The sequence below is a fragment of the Schistocerca piceifrons genome, chromosome 1 (genome assembly GCF_021461385.2).
Source record: "Schistocerca piceifrons isolate TAMUIC-IGC-003096 chromosome 1, iqSchPice1.1, whole genome shotgun sequence".
Taxonomy (NCBI): Eukaryota; Metazoa; Arthropoda; class Insecta; order Orthoptera; family Acrididae; genus Schistocerca; species Schistocerca piceifrons.
Window position 1 is genome coordinate 1,092,795,798 of NC_060138.1, and position 23,072 is coordinate 1,092,818,869.

Consider the following 23,072-nt stretch of genomic DNA (forward strand, 5'->3'; position numbering starts at 1 on the left):
AATCTCAAGAATCCATGGACTCTGCATGTCAGCAGGGGACTGATGAAGCTGGTGGAGTCTCTGTAATGGTGTGGGGCATATGCAGTAGGAGTCATATGGATCCCTCATACGTCTAAATAGGATTCTTCACAAGTGACTCGTTCGTAAGCATCCTGTCTGATCACCTGCATCCATTCGTGTCCACTGTGCATTCTGGCGGACTCGGGCAATTCCAGCAGGACAGTGCGACACCACTCCGTCCAGAATTACTACAGAGTGGCTCCAGGAACACTCTTCTGAGTTTAAGCACTTCTGCTGGCCACCTAACTCCCCAGACATGAACGTTATTGAGCATATTTGGGAAGCTTTGCGAAGTACTGTTCAGCAGAGATCTTTCATGGTGTCAGTTCCCTCCAGCAGTACTTCATACATTAGTCGAGTCCATGGAACGTCGTGTTGCGGCGCTTCTGCGTACTCGCGGCGACCCTACACGATGTTAGACAGGTGTACCTCATACCTCCCGCCGGAGGTTCAAGTCCTTCCTCGGGCATGTGTGTGTGTTGTTATTAGCGTAAGTTAGTTCAAGTAGTGTGTAAGTCCAGCGACCTATGACTCGCAGTTTGGTGCCTTAGGATTTCGCACACATTTGCACATTTTATCTATCAGATTCTTTGGCTCTAAAGTGTAGATGGAAGTCGTCGACTGCGCGGAAAAACCAATGTACCTTTTTGTGAGAGCAGCACGCTATTTAGCTAGTGTTGCCGGCGATGCATGCGAGACAGGCGCGCGGCCTCACACGCCTATAAACCGGGAACGCAACCCGACAAAAAGCGAAGCGCGTGCGGCCTAGCTATCTATCGCCTCGGCTTTCCTCTCTCCTCTCGGGCGCGTGAGCGAATGCGCTCGTCTGGCGGCTGCGTTCGGGGAAGGCCGAAGTGTGCCGAACAGTTCCGAAGTGCGCGCCTTGGAGGGCCTCCCGCACTCAGAGGCAGCGCGTCGTCGGGTTAGGACGGGTCGGTCGCAGCGTGCGTCATCTGTACTCAATCTGTCCGGCGCGGTCCGCGAGTGACGAACGGCGACGATGGCAGTTTAAATCGCAGAGAAAAAGAAAGCAGTGTGTGTTTGTTTGTGGCTGTCGAGTGTTTGGTGGAAAGTGCGACGAGTTTTGCCGTGTACACACACGTCACGTGTAGCTCCGCGCCGCAGCTCTCTGCGCCAGCGCCCCCGCCGCCTCGTGTATCACTCTAGCGTCGCCGGGACCGAAACCTCGCCAAGCTGGATGCGCCGACGCCCAAGCAGGAGCCAGCAGATCAGCAGCAGCAGCCACCTCAGCAGCCGCCTCGCAAAGATGACAGGTAAGGCGGTCTGCGTCCTGTCACCCGTCTTACCCCCACGTGTCTGCTCAGGCTAGGGGGCGGCGTCGCTGCTCGCACGTGTGTCCAGGCCGGCCGAGGTACAGTCGCCTCCCGTAGCAACAGGTTGCGTTTCTGACAGCATTGCTCCTCCTCGGGAAGGCCTCATTCATTTGACAGATGCTGCTTCGTATGACATTCGTTTGTATCTGTCAAGCTGTGAGGATGATTTGGTAAGTAAGTCTGGTAAAAAAGCAAAAAAACCTATTTGTTTCATAAACAGCCATCCTTACGTCTCGACATAGTCTCCTTTCAGGGAGGTAAACGTCGTCCAGCGATCCTCCAACTTTTTCATCCCATAAGAAAAAGAGGTTCAGTCAAACTCTGCAAAATACTCGTTGACTGCAACATTGCTTCGTCATTTAATGAAAATTGCTGTCCTGCAAGCCAAAGTTTGAAGTGTCAAAAAGGATGAAGTCTTTTGGGGCTAAGTCTGGTGAATAGATTGGAAGAGGGACAAATTCAAAACCCAATTTATTCACTTTCGCCATTGTTATCGCTGATATCTGGGATGGTACGTTATCTTGCTGAAAGGCCACAGTTTTGCATGCCAACCTTGATTTTTTTTCAACCGACACAAGTTTCAAACGATTCAACAACAAAGCATATTAGGGGGCAGGTGTGGTTATCCACTTTTCCAAGTAATCAATTCCTCGGGAATTGCAAAAAACAGTGTCCATCGCCTTACCGGCTGCCTCCTTCGGTGCACTTTCACCAGCCCTTGTCCATTGTTTTGACTGCCGTTTTGACTATCGAGTGTAATGGCTCCAGGTTTCCTCAACAGTCGCAAATCAGCGCATTTGGCGGATTGCTGTTAATAGTCAGCAGACACACTGTTTAAAATTTGTGCCGGATGCACTTGTGGTCGACTCAGCAATCGTTGCACTCACCTCGCACACAACTTCTTCGTAGTCAAGTCTCCGTACAGGATATTATGCACTCGCTCATCTGAGAAGTCTACAGTCTGAGCAATCACAAGAAGTTTTAGTAAGCTGTCTTCCATTAACATATCATGAATTTGGTCTATCGTATCCTTTGTCGTGACCTCAATTGGACGGCCGGAGCTCTCTCCGTCTTCGGTGATTGTCCGACCACGCTTAAATACATTAATCCAGAAGTAAAGGGTCTTCAATGACAGAGCAGAATCTGTGTTATCTCCATCCTGTTCGTTTTTGATTCGTGCGGCACTCTAACGCTTCAAATGAAAGTGTTTAATAACAGCTCGAAGCTCTGTTTTCTCGATTTTCAGTCGCAGTCGACACACTGACCAGTTCAGACAGCTGTCAACAATGAACTGTTACTGTACATTGTTAAAATGTTTTAAACGATCCTTGGAATAATGAAGGTTACCAACTATAAAGGGGTAACAAAAAAGTGCCGTCCTTTCATGGAAATTGACCTGCCTTGTCAAGTGCATCACAGCTTTTGCTGACGATGCAGTGGTCTGTAGTTGTCTGTAACGAAGTACTTAAAGGAAAAAGAGACGCACAATTAACCTGTCAAATCTCGATAAGATTCCAAAGTAGAGCCAAAATTGCTGTAAATGTTCAGAAGTATAGAATTCTGCACTTCACAAAACGTAAAACACTATTTTATGTGTACAATATTAGGGACTCAGTTGGAATCGAAGAACACTCTAGAAATATGAAAGTGTAGCAATTTGTGGGGACATTAAGTAGAATGCTCACATAGGTAAATTCTTAAGTAAAGCAGGTGGCAGACTTCGTTAGTAGGATATTGGGAAAATGAAATCTATTTATCTATCTGCTTAAAAAAAAAAGTGTGGCCGGTTCTTGTATATTGCTCAAATGTATGGAACCATACCGAATAGGACCAGTGAGCATACTCAAAGGCCACACGAACTGTCATAGATATGAGTGATCAGAGGGAGAGCGTGACTGAAAGTCCGAAAATCGTGAGCTGGCAGGTGCTGAAGAGACGACAGTGAGCGATCCCAGAAATACACCGCAGCTCCCCCCCTGCATAGCGACCGCGTAAACAGTCTCGTCCGAACTGAGGCATTTAAGGAGTCAAATCACTTTCCTCGCACTCCATTCACGAACCGAGCACGAAGAAACCCTTACGTGTGGTGCAATGAGAAGTACTCTCGGCCATGTATTTCATAGTGATTTGAAGACCATGGTTGAAGATACAGACATCATAGCTGTTCCAGAGATCAAGCTACAGGAGGAATGTAAAATCATGCGAATTCTTGCTTAACATTAGCTGCAGACCTACAGTGTCATGCGTCAGCCAAGCAATGTATACGACTCATGCCACAAACTTCCAAAGTGTACTGAGCTTTACCACAGACGGCTTTGAAATAGGTTGCCTTATTCCTCCAGCTGGTGCTCAGACAGGGGAACGGCCATTTACACATGACATTCATCACAGCTGACTCTAGAAATGGGAAACACATCGGCCGATTCGTTAATTCTGAGCTCTTAAACTTGATTTTCATTCTTTGTTGACACACCCAATACCTTAGTAGCTGTAAAATTCAGAAAAAAATCTTGGCGTAACATTCTATTATTCTGAGCGACATAATTGCGTTTGCAGCAAATGACTTGTTACAATCCTAGCAAAATTTTCCATGTTTTTCCAACAAAGAAACTTTTTTGGTACTCAGTCATAGCCAGCGCCTCCCTTTAATCGTTACGTTTCCACACGTTACAGTCCACTAAGTAAAATGATACATATTGCAATGCCTGTATTATTCTGAATTACAATGTAAAGTTCCTTTGCACATGCAGGAAAGACACTACGGCGACTACAGCCGTTATGAAATACATTAAATGTATTTGAAGTTGCGCATATGGACAACCATCAGTTGTCGAATGGAATGACAATGAAAATTTGTGCCGGACCGGGATTCGAACCCGGATTTCTCGCTTATCGCGAGCGGTCGCCTTACCATTTGGCTATCCGTGCACGACTCACGGCCAATTCCACAGGCGACTTCAAAGTAAGTCTCGCCTGTACTGGAATATACGTAATGGATGTAAGAGTTCTTGTAGATGCATGGTCGACTACATATGGAATTATGGGTCTGGCGGTGAGTCGTGCTCGGATAGCCAAACAGTAAGGCGACCTCTCGCGATAAGCGGAGAATACCGGTTCGAATCTCAGTCCGGCACAAATTTTCATTCTCGCCATTTCATTCCGCAGGTGGTGGTTGTCAATTTTGCAATTGCGAATAAATTTAGGCCTAATGCAAGTGAAAGAATAGTTTGTACGGTACAGAATTCATCCAGTGACACATGACCGAATTTTTAAAAAAATATCTTAGGATGTCCGCAAAGTATCTGGTGAAGGAAATGGGAAGCTCTTACACTTAATCAACAACCATTGGGTGGGACTAGTTGATCTATCCCATAATGGCAACACTTGCAGTAACCACAACACTACTTTCTCTGCGGGGTAACGGTTTGTGACTAAGTAGTTCTGTAAAAAGACGCAGACAAGCGGTTCAGCTAAGCAGGTCATCCATCACCGGGGTATGTATACGTCTAAGAGCGCCTGCACGAAGCGGCTCACACGCCCCTTCCGTGTGAGAGGCATCTTGCATTTGTAACCTGCTTCCACACATCTTCAGACCACTTAACGGTGACAAATAGTTTCCATTTTCTGCGCACTGTTACATTGTATGTATTTTTGTCTCTGATATACATGGTGCCAGGTAAAATAATAATTTAAGAAACGTCAAAGGTGTGCTTCTATCAAGACTTCCATACCGAGTGTTCGTCTATTTTAGGTGTAGGCTGTACCTACGGCATAGTCCACATCCACGTCCAAGCTCTTCACTCCACTGTGAAATGATTGGCAGAGGATACTTGCCAATGCACACCATGTAGGGGATTATCTTACAGATATGTTCGTGTACGGAGCGCGAAAACAGTGACTAGCTGCTTAAAAGGCTTGTAGAGGTCAATGAAACAAGCAAATAACAGTAGTAAATACAGGTCCGGAAACAAATGGTTCCGCGACACGGCGTATTACGACACCATCTAACACAGACCCCGAGGATGCAAACTGCAGGTATGCACTTGAGCACAAACACCTTAAAAGTGTTCTCTATGGTCACGGTTCAGGTGAAGGCAGGCCTCAGCTCGTTCAGAAATCCCATGTATATTGCGAGTGCATTGGCAACCACCCACAATGCGTTCCCGGTGTTCTGCATATCAACAGAGCTTTCAGATGTCCCCCATGCACAAAATTCCAACGGATTCGAGTCGAGGAAATGGGCGGCGGTGGTAAAATGATAAAATCAGACGAGGGCAGTTCACCACTTTGTAATTTGTGCCTCACTTGCGATTTAGTCGAAATAAACGTAGCGTTGGATATTAACAGTATTGTAACATTGGCGTGACTGCACTTTTATATACGCCGCGTAGGGAAACCCATTGGTTAGATTTAACTGTAGTACTCCTCCTCGCCGGCCGGTGTGGCCGAACGGTTCTAGGCGCTACAGTCTGGAACCGCGTGACCACTACGGTCGCAGTTTCGAATCCTGCTTCGGGCATGGATGTGTGTGATGTCCTTAGGTTAGTTAGGTTTAAGTAGTTCTACGTTCTAGGGGACTGCTGACCGCAGAAGTTAGGTCCCATAGTGCTCAGAGCCATTTAAACCATTTTTATTCCTCCTCGGCTTTGGTGAAGTAATAAATCGGTCTGTATCCTTCAGAACCAAAGCTTAGCTGCGCTCATCCAGTCGACCTGTTTAATACTGTCTTCTGTTTGGCAGCGACAAACTGATCTGGTGGCAGAGGATAAATTCTTTCCACATGTTCGTTAGGATTATTTGCCTGTGCCATTGTCTTCTGAATCTATAATATAAACAAATTACTTCCAAGCAAACAGAAGTGTTTCAACGTAAGTCCGCATCAACATTCAGAGTTAAAACGTATATGGAGGGGAGTTATTTGGTTTTTTCGTGTGAAACACAAGTGACAAACAAGTAGGGAAAGACTTAAGTATTTCGTTGTAAGATCCAGCGATGTGCGGAGGAGAGCGGGAAGCGAGAGTGCATGCAGCCTTTCGCTGCCCGCGGTCTCTCAATTGGATACATCCTGGCTGGACGGCCTCATTGGCTAACACAAAATTTAGACCCCTCTCTGCCGGCTTGGGATTAATTTCAATAGGATACAGAACTGTTTTCCATCTGTCCAAAGTCGCTATCGAGATTAGGTGTGTGCCAAACGAAAAACTAAGTTTTCTACAATTAGTCAGAGTGCAGCATTCTTACGCAGTCTCTGTCCTTACTCTGTTGCTTTCTCATCAGAAAAGGACAACAGGACGTATTTCCAGTAGTTAGACTCAAATGTTGTATTCCCCCTTCGCCTTTGGTGAAGTAATAACTCAGTGTGTATCCTTCAGAACCACAGAGAAAAGAGCCGCGCTCATCCAGTCGGCCTGTTTATTATTGTCTTCAGTTTGGCAGCGGATTGTAATCCATGACTACTGTTGCTTTCTGCATCACAAACTGATCTGGAGGCAAAGGAGAAATTCTTTCCGCATGTCGGCCATCAACCAAATGAATTTACTGCTGAAGGCAAAATTGTATTTGGAAGTCTTATAGAAGTCCTTCTGCGGTTTCCGTTATTCGGTAATGTGCTAATACAAGGATGGTTTCTTTGAAAAGCGCGCGGGCGATTCTCTTCGTTATTTTCTCCAGTCCGAACTTTTTGTTCTATATCTCTATGCCTACTGAGCAATACAGACTTATCTGATTTCTCCTTTGTTATTGCGATGGTCATTTCTCGCTGCGTAGGTGAGGGTCAATAAAATATTTTGGCATTGAGGACAAAGTTGGTGATTGAAATTTCTTGAAAATATGTCCGAAATGTGATAAAAGGACATCGGAATCTGGGAGTGGTGACCACTGAGCCCATGTTGTTGTTGTTGTTGTTGTGGTCTTCAGTCCTGAGACTGGTTTGATGCAGCTCTCCATGCTACTCTATCCTGTGCAAGCTTCTTCATCTCCCAGTACCTACTGCAGCCTACATCCTTCTGAATCTGCTTAGTGTATTCATCTCTTGGTCTCCCTCTACGATTTTTACCCTCCACACTGCCCCCAATGCTAAATTTGTGATCCCTTGATGCCTCAGAACATATTTGTACAGAATATTTCTACAAATTGTACAAATTGTACAAATATTTTACAATATTTCTATGGACTCAGTCCTCCCCCCATGAACCATGAACCTTGCCGTTGGTGGGGAGGCTTGCGTGCCTCAACGATAGAGATAGCCGTACCGTAGGTGCAACCACAACGGAGGGGTATCTGTTGAGAGGCCAGACAAACGTGTGGTTCTTGAAGAGGGGCAGCAGCCTTTTCAGTAGTTGCAGGGGCAACAGTCTGGATGATTGACTGATCTGGCCTTGTAACACTAACCAAAATGGCCTTGCTGTTCTGGTACTGCGAACGGCTGAAAGCAAGGGGAAACTACAGCCGTAATTTTTCCCGAGGGCATGCAGCTTTACTGTATGATTACATGATGATGGCGTCCTCTTGGGTAAAATATTCCGGAGGTAAAATAGTCCCCCATTCGGATCTCCGGGCGGGGACTAATCAAGAGGATGTCGTTATCAGGAGAAAGAAAACTGGCGTTCTACGGCTCGGTGCGTGGAATATCAGATCCCTTAATCGGGCAGGAAGGTTAGAAAATTTAAAAAGGGAAATGGATAGGTTAAAGTTAGATATAGTGGGAATTAGTGAAGTTCGGTGGCAGGAGGAACAAGACTTTTGGTCAGGTGAATACAGAATTATAAATACAAAAGCAAATAAAGGGGTAATGCAGGTGTAGGTTTAATAATGAATAAAAAAAATACGAGTGCGGGTAAGCTAATACAAACAGCATATCGAGCGCATTATTGTGGCCAAGATAGACACAAAGCCCACGCCTACTACAGTAGTATAAGTTTATATGCCAACTAGCTCTGCAGATGATGAAGAAATTGATGAAATGTATGATAACAGAAATTATTCAGGTAGTGAAGGGAGACGAAAATTTAATAGTCATGGGTGACTGGAATTCGAGTGTAGGAAAATGGAGAGAAGGAAACATAGTAGGTGAATATGGATTGGGGCTAAGAAATGAAAGAGGAAGCCGTCTGGTAGAATTTTGCGCAGAGCATAACTTAATCATAGCTAACACTTGGTTCAAGAATCATGAAAGAAGGTTGTGTACATGGAAGAACCCTGGAGATACTAAAAGGTATCAGATAGATTATATAATGGTAAGAAAGAGATTTAGGAACCAGGTTTTAAATTGTAAGACATTTCCAGGGGCAGATGTGGACTCTGGCCACAATCTATTGGTTCTGAACTGTAGGTTAAAACTGAAGAAACTGCAAAAAGGTGGGATTTAAGGAGATGGGACCTGGATAAACTGAAAGAACCAGAGGTTGTACAGAGTTTCAGGGAGAGCATAAGGGAACAATTGACAGGAATGGGGGAAAGAAATACAGTAGAAGAAGAATGGGTAGCATTGAGGGATGAAATAGTGAAGGCAGCAGAGGATCAAATAGGTAAAAAGACGAGGGCTAGTAGAAACCCTTGGGTAACAGAAGAAATATTGAATTTAATTGATGAAAGGAGAAAATATAAAAATGCAGTAAATCAAGCAGGCAAAAAAGAATACAAGCGTCTCAAAAATGAGATCGACAGGAAGTGCAAAATGGCTAAGCAGGCATGGCTAGAGGACAAATGTAAGGATATAGAGGCTTATCTCACTAGGGGTAAAATAGATACTGCTTACAGGAAAATTAAAGAGACCTTTGGAGAAAGGAGAACCACTTGCATGAATATCAAGAGTTTTGATGGAAACCCAGTCCTAAGCAAAGAAGGGAAAACAGAAAGGTGGAAGGAGTATATAGAGGGTCTATACAAGGGTGACGTACTTGAGGACAATATTATGGAAATGGAAGAGGATGTAGATGAAGATGAAATGGAGATATGATACTGCATAAAGAGTTTGACAGAGCACTGGAAGACCTGAGTCGAAACAAGGCCCCCGGAGTAGACAACATCCCATTAGAGCTACTGACAGCCTTGGGAGAGCCAGTCCTGACAAAACTCTACCATTTGGTGAGCAAGACGTATGAGACAGGCGAAATACCCTCAGACTTCAAGAAGAATATTGTACAATATTTTACAATTTTGCCCATAGAAGCAAAAAAAAAAGAAACTTGTTTTCCGAGTAAGTATCCTGGTTTAATCATTTCTGAAACAGTCTATTAAGGGCCAGTTACCTTAAAAGATCTTAAACAAACACAGAAAATTTCGAAACTAAAAATTTTTGAGAAACTTCTTAAAAATACAAGAAAATTCACAGGCCATTATAAAATCCCCCCCCCCCCCCCCCCAAAAAAACGGTCACCAAATCAGTTAATACTTCAGGCAAGGAACTTTTTAAGAAGTGGATCCATTTAAATGAATTTAGAAACCACGTAAATAAAACTGATACATAACTTCCTATCAACGGGTACGCGCAACCGGGACTCAGGTGGCTTAACCTTTCGCTTCCACCAGACATTCACTGTACGTACAACCAGTCACACCACTAAACGGGGCGCTAAACATGAACAAAACACAAACTTTCTGAAACAGGGTTCAAATGGGTCTGAGCACTATGGGACTCAACTGCTGAGGTCATAAGTGCCCTAGAACTTAGAACTACTTAAACCTAACTAACCTAAGGACAACACACACATCCATGCCCGAGGCAGGATTCGAACCTGCGACCGTAGCGGTCGCGCCGTTCCAGACTGTAGCGCCAGAACCGCTCGGCCACCAGCGGCCGGCTCTGAAACAGGGAAAGATCAGTCAGTTTTAAGCTTGTGAGAAAGTACTGCACGCGACTAAATACACATGCCCAGAAACCGGTGGTTATGCAGTGCGCGGATGAGAGGTTCTGCACATTTATATTTACTAACGGCAAACACTTCGCCTTTTAGTAAAACAATGTCATTAATTAGCGGATTCAGTTATTCAGTGACCGATGAGAGAAGCTGCAAAGTTAAATTTACTAACAGCACCAAACGCTAGTCTGCCGACGTCGTAACGATACCACCTTTAAAAGCTGGAATAACATCTCAACCGACACAATTTTTCTTACAGTGTCAGAAGAACGCCAAACACAAGATGGCAGATGGATGTCCACGGTTTCCAAACTGACGTGCGTATGGATGTAACCGGCCAGTCTACGACAGTCTACGAGCAACAGGAGGCAGACATGAAATCTCATTAACACGGGCTTACTCGCACGGGAAGATTCGCCACAATATGCGACAGCTATTGGTGTGATCCTCTGTCACATACTGCCAGTATATGGAACAGCGACTAGCTCTCCCGCACGCCCATCTGTACTGCCCGCAGCTGCTTCCGTGACGGACTGTCCACTCGCGTCCTCATACGTAGCAGTAAACCCAACGCTCCAATAGGGGGTATTAAGACCATACGTATCAGTACGGATGTAACAAACTCGCCGCAACGGAAAATTATCCTGTTGCAAGATGCCATCGCTGTCGAAAAGGCATCAGCGGTGAAGGGATGCAGATGGTCCGCAGTAATGCGTACTTACTGTGAAGGTCCCACCTCAGGTGTTTACATACATTTATGTTAGTCAGTTTCATATATGCCCACTGCTGTCGGTTCACACAATTTCGTTTGATCAAACTGTGAACGCGTAGGGGGACGTCATCTTCACAGCAAATGACAGCCTATCCTCCTTAACAAAGCGGGCAGGTCTCCTACCTCCACTTTCCGTGATGAGGCCTGAATGTCCGCCGTATCTGTACAACGTTTGGTTCTTGTGCAATAAATAACCGAAAGTGTTCACGGACTGTATGTACACCCTGTACTTACGCGGCTGAAGGAAGCAGGGGTCACATTGGTTAAGCAAGGTTAATCGCGGAAATGTGGATAAACTGGAACGTCCGTATCACAGTCATAATATCCGGAAAATCTGAAATGTGATCTTATGATCTAAATACATAGGAAACCAGCTCTTTACGTTTACGAAAGAAAGCAAGTGTTCCGCTCTAAAATCAGAAATGAAAATGCGCTAACCTTGATTAGGTTTAAGAAATACACCAATGAAAAATGATACGAAACCAGTATAATCTGGCATACAGGAAGGTATTGTAAGGTTGTGACGGGGAAGAAAGGTATGCGAACAGTGAGAAGCGACAGTGGAACATAACGGCGCGTTATCTGTCCTTCAATATGTCTGAGTAGCTGCTGCATAGTGGCCCAGGATTAATCTTCCAATCGCGTAAATCACGTAGTTTTATTGTTCACGAGCGTATGTTACAGTAATGTGTGTGTTACACTTTCAGTACCCATCTTGAGTGTCTGAGGCCGTCAGTAAGACTTTCGCCAATACGGCGCCTTGCGTGACCTGCCATATGGCCTTATGATGGACACTGGATACATGAAACGGACGTGTGAAATATCCGCTGCTCCACGAAACTGACAGAAACAACACACTGTGAGCCTGCACGATCTTGGTAAAAGAAGAAAGGAAGATAAGGCTATAACGTCCCGTTGACATAGAGGTGGTTAGAGACCAAGCACAAGTTCAGATTGTTTAGAAGATGGAGAGGGGAAACGGCCGTGCCATTTCAAAGGACCAGTCTTGGCATTTGCCTCGAACGGTGTGGGGAAATCACGGAAAACCTAGCCGGCCGCAGTGGCCGAGCGGTCCTAGGCGCTTCAGTCTGGAACTGCGCGACCACTACGGTCGCAGGTTCGAATCCTGCCTCGGGCGTGGATGTGTGTGATGTCCTTAGGTTAGTTAGGATTAAGTAGTACTAAGTCAAGGGGATTGATGACCTCAGATGTTAAGTCCCATAGTGCTCGGAGCCATTTGAACGGAAAACCTAAATCTGCCTGCTGGACTGGGATTTGAATGCAATTCCAACCATTTAAAGACTCGGACCCAGCAAGGAAACAGAGTACTATCGTGGATGTCACGGTTTTCTGTTGCCACGTTAAATGACCATTCTTACTAAGAATTAGTTCACTTTTGAAAGCGATTTCTGAAGGAACTACACGCATTTGCTCGGCTGCCATTACATGGCTCGTTCAAACTGCCACCTACGTCCCAGCAGAGATACACTTGCGCTCTTGCGTCGTCTTTCATACGGAGAATAGTACCTAGTGGAGTTACATACGAAATTAAAAATCATTCGAATATTGTTTCGGATACAACAAAGAACATAAGAACATAATCCAATTTTCATATCTCTCTCTCTCTCTCTCTCTCTCTCTCTCTCTCTCTCACACACACACACTCACTCACTCGCGAACATATAGAAAATCGTTACTCAAATTTTAATATTTATTAATTAATAAATTAAACCTAAATTCAGTGAATTTGATGTCAGTCAACTGCCCTATATTTTGGCCAAAATTTCCATCCCTTTCGGTGTCAGCCGAGTTAACTAATCATGATCATTTTACGAAGTTGAGTTTTGGTGTACCGGTTTATTGGTTTGCGCAGAACCTAATAAAGATTCTTGCAATCGTGGTTCTGGTGACTGATCTGTAGCGTCGTCCGAGGTCTAGGTTAGGGTGAAAGGTGGTAATTTAGGTACTAGTTGGTAAAGCCAACGGATATGAAAGCCAAATAAAGCCTATGGTAACAAACTGATAGCGCAGCCTAATGTTTACGTCCGGCCATATTTAAAAATGCAAGGGGAGGGGGGAGGGTTCAATATGGAACAAATATGGTGTAACAACTCTCATACTACAGCATAACTGCTGAAGTAAGCTTCCCGTGCGTATAATTTGAATTTTGTCACCACTGTAAGGCAGCCCTGTCCTTCGGCCCAGTTGGACTTTGCTGCATTAGCGACTGTATGCAGCGGGACTCTGCCGCTACAAGAGAAATGACACTGTTTATTGCCTGCGTTAATGAGGCGGCGTGCGCCTCTTCGATAAGCAGAGAAAGGCGGGAGAGGTGACGGATTTATGGAGAGGATGACGAGGCGACGCAACACTGGAGTTGCCTATAAGGACCGCGGGTCACTCACCTTTGACACAAACGCGTGGGAAAGAGTACATAGTGGAATATAATGCTTCCTGTTCTGTACTAGCTGTGTGGTATGACGGTGACGTATGAATGAAGACAGAACAAAGCATCATGGTATGTCGTGTGTGTATTTCTGGTAATTGGTGATGCATGTAAATCGATTTAAACTACAAAGTAATCACCATTGTTAAGGAAGCTTGAAAAATCTGTTCGGAATATTATAATACAAAGGTTGCAAAAATTAGTTGAAGTAACCGTATTTGAAAGCAAACGGAAGAATGTGCATTGATGTCTTCAGCTTAAAACAGATAATGAAAGAGATAATACGCCTAGAGGGAATTCAGTGCAGAGGTCTAGGCCTAGCTTTTTCTCATCCATTCTGCATAGTTACGGATTATGCATAATACTGATTACGTAAATGTGTTTCAGACAGATATCAACCACAGAAAACTACGAAGTTACATTTTTCTCACATCACTTAAAAGAATTAACCATAGATCTATTTTAAAGACAAATACTTAAGTAGTAGTTTCCACGTTAATAGGTATTGAGGGATATACCAAATACTTGAAACACACTGGAAAATTTTAATATCCGAAATGATACAGAGGGACCGAAATTCATAAGAAGCGTCGTATACTGATAGTGTAGTGGTCCGTGCAAATAAATCAGATTTTTTTTTTTTTTTTTTTTACCAGAAGGAATTATCTGAAAGCATTAAGGTAATGAAAAACAAATAGTTTGGTAAACTTAAAAGGAACGATGGTAACTGGTACGGGAAAATCGCAGCGAATTATAATTTAATTACAACCCAGAAAGAGTTAATTACTGGATAAAATACAGGAAGCCCCAAGAAGAATGGTCAATATTCAAGGGTATTACAGGAAGGACCATTTGAAGCAAACTTCATGTGGATATATGGTTTGCTATTCTGAATGGTTTCCGGGGTGAAACACAGTTAATCTACATTTGCTTTTGGGGTATTGTACAGGGTGACAATTATAGAACTATATGAAGAAAAACGTAAATTAGTTACAAACTACGGCGTGCACACACTTCATTCAACATATGAACGTCACTACAGGTATTCTGATTTAGGTTATGACGTGTTCGATATCCTGCCGTCTTTGGCGATGATGTGGCGCAGACGAATAGCGAAATTCTGCATGACCCGCTGAAGTGTCGGAACATGGACAATGGCGATGACCTCCTGAATGGTTGTTTTCAGCTCAGCAATGGTTTTGGGGTTAGTGCAGTGCACCTTGTCTTTAATATGGTCCCCAAAAAGGAGTCGCATGTGCTCAGATCCGGAGAATATGGCGGCCAATCGGGGTCCATGCCAGAGGCCTCTGGGTAACCCAGAGCCAGAATGGTGTCCGTAAAGTGCTCCACTAGGATATCACTCTTCTGCTTCGATGGGGTCGAGCTCCGTCTTGCATGAACAACATCGTGTCGAAATCAGGGTAACTTTGGATAATGGGGATGAAATCATCTTCCAAAATCTTCACGTACAGTTCGACAGTCACCGTGCCATCACGGAATAACGCATCGATTATTCCGTCACTGGACATTGCACACCACACAGTCACCCGTTGAAGGTAAGAACTACTCGATCACGAAATGCAGATTCTCAGTCCCCCAAATGCACCACTTCTGATTATTGAAGAACCCGTCCAAATAAGAGGGCTTCGTCGCTAAAGCAAATTATACAGTGCATGCTAATTCCCGTCATGCCCCGCGGCCAGCCGTACAGTTTGAACGTCCTAACGCAAATCGTTCACAAGTTATGACGATTTTTTTCATGTGGTTCAAGAAATATCACCCTGTATTTGTCTTAGCCAATCAACCGCTTTGACGCTGTACTCAAGCCCAACCTACCTCGTTGCTTTAAACCTCTTTGCTCGGGCTGTCTTTCTGCCATTAAACTAGCCAATAGAACGTGCAGTTGTCCATGGTGTGTTGTGAGTGATGTAGTGAGAGGGATTGAGAACCATTGGTGAACAATGTTCGTACACGCACCGGCTAAAGCGCCACATATTTACACCAATAAAAAACATGCAGATACGGTGTATATCTACGTATTGTGCTATGGTAGTGATCCTGCTGCTGTCTTAAGAATACCGTCGGCGCTTTCCGACACGTCGAATACCTGATTGTAGGGTGTTTACCACAGTTTTTAGTACTTTACGTAAAACAGGTACCCTACGAAGAAAACATTTTTCAACAATCTATGCAGGAAGACCAACACATTGTTGAAATGATCAACGTAGCCCTACTGCTAGCACTTAGTAGCACCAGCGATCGATGACTTTCTGCACGTATCAGTTACCACGAACACGTGTATGGCGAACATCATGTGCGGAAAACTTGGATCCATTTCACGTATAGCGTGTCCACAATCTTCACATTAGCGATAACTCCACATGACTTGAATTTTGTCATTGGTTAAATGACAATCGTCATTTGGCTCCGTTACTACTATTCACTAATGAAGCCACGTTTGCACGGAGTGGAATCAATAACACACGTAATAATCATCGATGGTCATAGTAACCCGTGGTCTAGGGGTAGCCGGCACGGTAGCTCAGCGTGTTCGGTCAGAGGGTTAGCAGCCCTCTGTAATAAAAAAACTGAGTTAATCGATCAACAACGAACCTAAACGGCTGTCTTACGACGTCCGCCCCGAGCAGATGCAACGAACAAAAGCGAACAAAATGAGAATTAAAAAAAACAATGGGTAGCGTCTTTGATTCATAATCAAAACGTCTTCGGTCCCGGGTTCGATCCCCGCCACTGCCTAAATTTTGATAAATAATCAGCATTGGCGGCCGAAGACTTCCGGCATAAGAAGTCAGCCTCATTCTGCCAACGGCCTTGTCAAAGAGGGCGGAGGAGCGGATAGAGGTTCAGGGCACTCTCTTGTCCTAGGGGTGGGAAATTGCCCCTCAAGGCGGAAGAATCAGCAATGATCAACGGCATGAGGATGCAGACGACAATGGAAACAACTGCATTAAAGACACGTAACGTGTATCCACAGGACATGTGGTCTGTAATTTAAGAAGTGTCATGATGATCTCTCCATTGGCAAAAGATTCCGGAATAATCCCCCATTCGGATCTCCGAGAGGGGACTGCCAAGGGAAGGTTACCATGAGAAAAAGATTGAATAAACAACGAAAGGATAACGTTCTACGAGCAGGGGCGTGGAATATCAGAAGCTTGAACGTGGGAGGGAAACTAGAAAATCTGAAAAGGTAAATGCAAAGGCTCAATCTAGATATAGTAGGAGTCAGTGAAGTGAAGTGGAAGGAGGACAAGGATTTCTGGTCAGATGAATATCGAGTAATATCAACAGCAGCAGAAAATGGTATAACAGGTGTAGGATTCGTTATGAATCGGAAGATAGGGCAGAGGGTGTGTTACTGTGAACAGTTCAGTGACCGGGTTGTTCTAATCAGAATCGACAGCAGACCAACACCTACAACGATAGTTCAGGTATACATGCCGACGTCGCAAGCTGAAGATGAACACACAGAGAAAGTGTATGAGGATATTGAAAGGGTAATGCAGTATGTAAAGGGGGACGAAAATCTAATAGTCATGGGCGACTGGAATGCAGTTGTAGGGGAAGGAGTAGAAGAAAAGGTTACAGGAGAATATGGGCTTGGGACAAGGAATGAAAGCGGAGAAAGGCTAATTGAGTTCTGTAACAAGTTTCAGCTAGTAATAGCGAATACCCTGTTCAAGAATCACAAGAGGAGGAGGTATACTTGGAAAAGGCCGGGAGATACGGGGAGATACGGGAAGATTTCAATTAGATTACATCATGGTCAGACAGAGATTCCGAAATCAGATACTGGATTGTAAGGCGTACCCAGGAGCAGATATAGACTCAGATCACAATATAGTAGTGATGAAGAGTAGGCTGAAGTTCAAGACATTAGTCAGGAAGAATCAATACGCAAAGAAGTGGGATACGGAAGTACTAAGGAATGACGAGATACGTTTGAAGTTCTCTAACGCTATAGATACAGCAATAAGGAATAGCGCAGTAGGCAGTACAGTTGAAGAGGAATGGACATCTCTAAAAAGGGCCATCACAGAAGTTGGGAAGGAAAACGTAGGTAAAAAGAAGGTAGCTGCGAAGAAACCATGGGTAACAGAAGAAATACTTCAGTTGATTGATGAAAGGAGGAAGTACAAACATGTTCCGGGAAAATCAGGAATACAGTAACATAAGTCGCTGAGGAATGAAATAAAGAGGAAGTACAGGGAAGCTAAGACGAAATGGCTGCAGGAAAAATGTGAAGACATCGAAAAAGATATGACTGTCGGAAGGACAGACTCGGCATACAGGAAAGTCAAAACAACCTTTGGTGACATTAAAAGCAACGGTGGTAACATTAAGAGTGCAACGGGAATTCCACTGTTAAATGCAGAGGAGAGAGCAGATAGGTGGAAAGAATACATTGAAAGCCTCTATGAGGGTGAAGATTTGTCTGATGTGATAGAAGAAGAAACAGGAGTCGATTTAGAAGAGATAGGGGATCCAGTATTAGAACCGGAATCTAAAAGAGCTTTGGAGGACTTACGGTCAAATAAGGCAGAAGGGATAGATAACATTCCATCAGAATTTCTAAAATCATTGGGGGAAGTGGCAACAAAACAACTATTCACGTTGGTGTGTAGAATACACTCCTGGAAATTGAAATAAGAACACCGTGAATTCATTGTCCCAGGAAGAGGAAACTTTATTGACACATTCCTGGGCTCAGATACATCACATGATCACACTGACAGAACCACAGGCACATAGACACAGGCAACAGAGCATGCACAATGTCGGCACTAGTACAGTGTATATCCACCTTTCGCAGCAATGCAGGCTGCTATTCTCCCATGGAGACGATCGTAGAGATGCTGGATGTAGTCCTGTGGAACGGCTTGCCATGCCATTTCCACCTGGCGCCTCAGTTGGACCAGCGTTCGTGCTGGACGTGCAGACCGCGTGAGACGACGCTTCATCCAGTCCCAAACATGCTCAATGGGGGACAGATCCGGAGATCTTGCTGTCCAGGGTAGTTGACTTACACCTTCTAGAGCACGTTGGGTGGCACGGGATACATGCGGACGTGCATTGTCCTGTTGGAACAGCAAGTTCCCTTGCCGGTCTAGGAATGGTAGAACGATGGGCTCGATGACGGTTTGGATGTACCGTGCACTATTCAGTGTCCCGTCGACGATCACCAGTGGTGTACGGCCAGTGTAAGAGATCGCTCCCCACACCATGATGCCGGGTGTTGGCCCTGTGTGCCTCGGCCGTATGCAGTCCTGATTGTGGCGCTCACCTGCACGGCGCCAAACACGCATACGACCATCATTGGCACCAAGGCAGAAGCGACTCTCATCGCTGAAGACGACACGTCTTCATTCGTCCCTCCATTCACGCTTGTCGCGACACCACTGGAGGCGGGCTGCACGATGTTGGGGCGTGAGCGGAAGACGGCCTAACGGTTTGCGGGACCGTAGCCCAGTTTCATGGAGACAGTTGCGAATGGTCCTCGCCGATACCCCAGGAGCAACAGTGTCCCTAATTTTCTGGGAAGTGGCGGTGCGGTCCCCTAAGGCACTGCGTAGGATCCTACGGTCTTGGCGTGCATCCGTGCGTTGCTGCGGTCCGGTCCCAGGTCGACGGGCACGTGCACCTTCCGCCGACCACTGGCGACAACATCGATGTACTGTGGAGACCTCACGCCCCACGTGTTGAGCAATTCGGCGGTACGTCCACCCGGCCTCCCGCATGCCCACTATACGCCCTCGCTCAAAGTCCGTCAGCTGCACATACGGTTCACGTCCACGCTGTCGCGGCATGCTACCAGTGTTAAAGACTGCGATGGAGCTCCGTATGCCACGGCAAACTGGCTGACACTGACGGCGGCGGTGCACAAATGCTGCGCAGCTAGCGCCATTCGACGGCCAACACCGCGGTTCCTGGGGTGTCCGCTGTGCCGTGCGTGTGATCATTGCTTGTACAGCCCTCTCGCAGTGTCCGGAGCAAGTATGGTGGGTCTGACACACCGGTGTCAATGTGTTCTTTTTTCCATTTCCAGGAGTGTATATGAGTCTGGCGATATACCATCTGACTTTCGGAAAAGCATCATCCACACAATTCCGAAGACGGCAAGAACTGACAAGTGCGAGAATTATCCCACAATCAGCTTAACAGTTCATGCATCGAAGCTGCTTACAAGAATAATATACAGAAGAATGGAAAAGAAAATTGAGAATGCGCTAGGTGACGATCAGTTTGACTTCAGGAAAAGTAAAGGGACGAGAGAGGCAATTCTGACGTTACGGCTAATAATGGAAGCAAGGCTAAAGAAAAATCAGGACACTTTCATAGGATTTGTCGACCTGGAAAAAGCGTTCGACAATATAAAATGGTGCAAGCTGTTCGAGATTCTGAAAAAAAGTAGGGGTAAGCTGTAGGGAGAGACGGGTCATATACAATATGTACAACAACCAAGAGTGAATAATAAGAGTGGACGATCAGGAACGAAGTGCTCGTATTAAGAAGGGTGTAAGACAAGGCTGTTGCCTTTCGCCCCTACTCTTCAATCTGTACCTCGAGGAAGCAATGATGGAAATAAAAGAAAGGTTCAGGAGTGGAATTAAAATACAAGGTGAAAGGATATCAATGATACGATTCGCTGATGACATTGGTATCCTGAGTGAAAGTGAAGAAGAATTAAATGATCTGCTGAACGGAATGAACAGTCTAATGAGTACACAGTATGGGTTGAGAGTAAATCGGAGAAAGACGAAGGTAATGAGAAGTAGTAGAAATGAGAACAATGAAGTTACGGAATTCTGCTACCTAGGCAGTAAAATAACCAATGACGGACGGAGCAAGGAGGACATCAAAAGCAGACTCGCTATGGCAAAACAGGCATTTCTGGCCAAGAGAAGTCTACTAATATCAAATACCGGCCTTAATTTGAGGAAGAAATTTCTGAGGATGTACGTCTGGAGTACAGCATTGTATGGTAGTGAAACATGGACTGTGGGAAAACCGGAACAGAAGAGAATCGAAGCATTTGAGATGTGGTGCTATAGACGAATGTTGAAAATTAGGTGGAGTGATAAGGTAAGGAATGAGGAGGTTCTACGCAGAATCGGAGGGGAAAGGAATATGTGGAAAACACTGATAAGGAGAAGGGACAGGATGATAGGATATCTGCTAAGACATGAGGGAATGACTTCCATGGTACTAGAGAGCTGTAGAGGGCAAAAACTGTAGAGGAAGGCAGAGATTAGAATACGTCAAGCAAATAATTGAGGACGTAGGTTGCAAGTGCTACTCTGAGATGAAGAGGTTAGCACAGGAAAGGAATTAGTGGCGGGCCGCATCAAACCAGTCAGTAGACTGATGACCAAAAAAAAAGTCGAAGGAAAATCCACTCACTACAATGGAAACAAACTTTTAAGTTAGTTTACCAAACAATGTTTGGTATAGCGCGATCAGTGGCATGTTGATAGATGCAATCACTTAAGAAGATCGAATGACCTTTTCTTCTTCTTGTGTAATTTATTTGTTGAACACCTTGAAGACGTTCCTTTGGCCACACGGCCTGCAGTGCTCTTCCATCGTGATGGAGCCACTCCACATTCCACCAAACGTGTGAAGCAACGCCTCAACCACACTTACCATAGTTACTGGAGTGATCGTGGTAGTACAATTAACTTGCCACGAAGATCGTCAGACCTTACGTCATTAGATTTTTGTTCGTGAGATTGGATGAAGTCCGAGGTGTGCAAAGGAGAGGTGAGTAAGTGAGATGAACTGCTTAGTCGCATCGTGGACACTGCTGTACTGATTAGGAAACGTGCAGAGCCACTAACACAAGCAACCCAGTCTGTTTCCCCAAGAGTGCACAAATACGATGTTGACTGGGGGTATTCGAAAATTTCTTCTGGACTGTACAACAGCTGTATTATGATGTGTACGATAACGCTTAGAGGTGAATCTGTTAAAAATATGTATTTTAAGTTGAATGTAAAACGTATATTGTAATGTTTACTAACTGTTGAGGATGCGTACATATGAAAACCTGATGATGTATTGAACAAAATGTTGAATTCCTAAGGGACCGAACTGCTTAAACTAACCTATGCTAAGAACAACACACACACACACACACACACACACACACACACACACACACACACACACGCCCGAGGGAGGACTCGAACCTCCGGCGGGAGGGGACGCGCAGTCCATGACATGACGCCTCAAACCGCGCGGCCACTCCGATCGGGATGTACTGAACAATACATTAAGTAAAAAACAACGTACATTAAATGCGTTCTGTCTCGGAGACCATTTGGAATAGGGCATGTATCCAAATGAAGCTTTTTTAAATTTTTTTTATTTTTTTAATATATAACTTCAAACTATCGTTCGTGGCGTATCTCAGAATATTGATCATTCCTGCTGAGATACCCTGTGTAAGAATAGCGAAAAGTGCACCTTGGAAGGAAACACATAATTTGACGTAGAAGTGGAAGTGCTGGAGGGCATCTAAGAGAGCGGATCACACTAGAACATCTAAAGACGCAAAGAGAGGTGAGCCTTGTAAGGGTTTTCTTACACAGGTGGAAGGAATCCCACGGCTAGAAGATGAAAAGAAGGAAAGAATCAGAATCTCAGTGTACAGTATCCCGCAGGCAGTTAGCAAACGCCGTAATAAATGGACAGGCCACGTGCGACGGATGAAGGACTGTTTAAAACTACTTTGCGGAGCCAGCTGTCAGCCTACAGAGAAAAGAAGCGGCATACAATCAACCGAGGCCCCTTTAACACGAAAGACGAAGAGAGCTGAAGCGATTCGCTTTAAGACACGTTCGCACCGCAGCGAATGGTAGCGAACACAGATGAACGAGCATTCGCAGACAATCGGCCATTGTTCTCTACCGTTCGCCTGTACCTGTGAATAAGCTTTTACCATGGATGGAACGGAGGAGAACTCCAGAACGAGCGTAGCGTGTCAACTGTACAAGCGCTGCGGTTTTTGCGCTAATAATCGTTGCACAAGTTTCATTCGGTGGAACACTTGTTAAGCAACAGGAATGAATTTGTGGGTGCGTTATCCTGTTGCAAGAGTCATGAATTGTCTCGCCATATTTCACGCAGTTTTCTTCCCACATTTACTCGCAGGCTTCGCAACACCTACCGATAGTACCATCGATTAACAATTTGTCCCTCTGGCACGAGATCATGATGAACTAATCCTTGGACATTTGGCCTGACTTGACGAGCCTTTTTTTTGGTCGTGGAGGACCTTTCCCGACCCATTGTGAAGACTGAACCTTGGTCTCAACATCATAACCGTAGACCAACTTCTCATCACCAGTTAAGATTCTATTAAGAAACATCTCGTTTCATTTGCGCAATCCAAAAGCTCTTCACAGATTGCGAGGCGAAGATCTTTCTGGTCTTGGCTCTTGAGCCGTAGGACGAACTCGGCGGCAACAGGAAGCATTCCAAGATACTGTTTCAGTGTTTCATAAAGTGATCCAGCAGAAATTGTACATTGTTCTGCAACTTCTCGGACAGTCTTCGATTGGCATGCACAGTTTCGTTGA

The 23,072-nt window shown here is 44.9% G+C and overlaps 1 protein-coding gene across 1 annotated transcript in view; it reads left to right on the forward strand.

The window, feature by feature from the left end:
• Positions 1 to 23,072, forward strand: part of LOC124777864 (fibrous sheath CABYR-binding protein-like) — a 166,658-nt gene that overhangs the window by 51,021 nt on the left and 92,565 nt on the right. Inside the window, exon 3 of the mRNA XM_047253401.1 lies at positions 1,228 to 1,334. Coding sequence (XP_047109357.1) covers positions 1,228 to 1,334 — 107 coding nt within the window. The remainder of the gene's footprint in view (positions 1 to 1,227; positions 1,335 to 23,072) is intronic.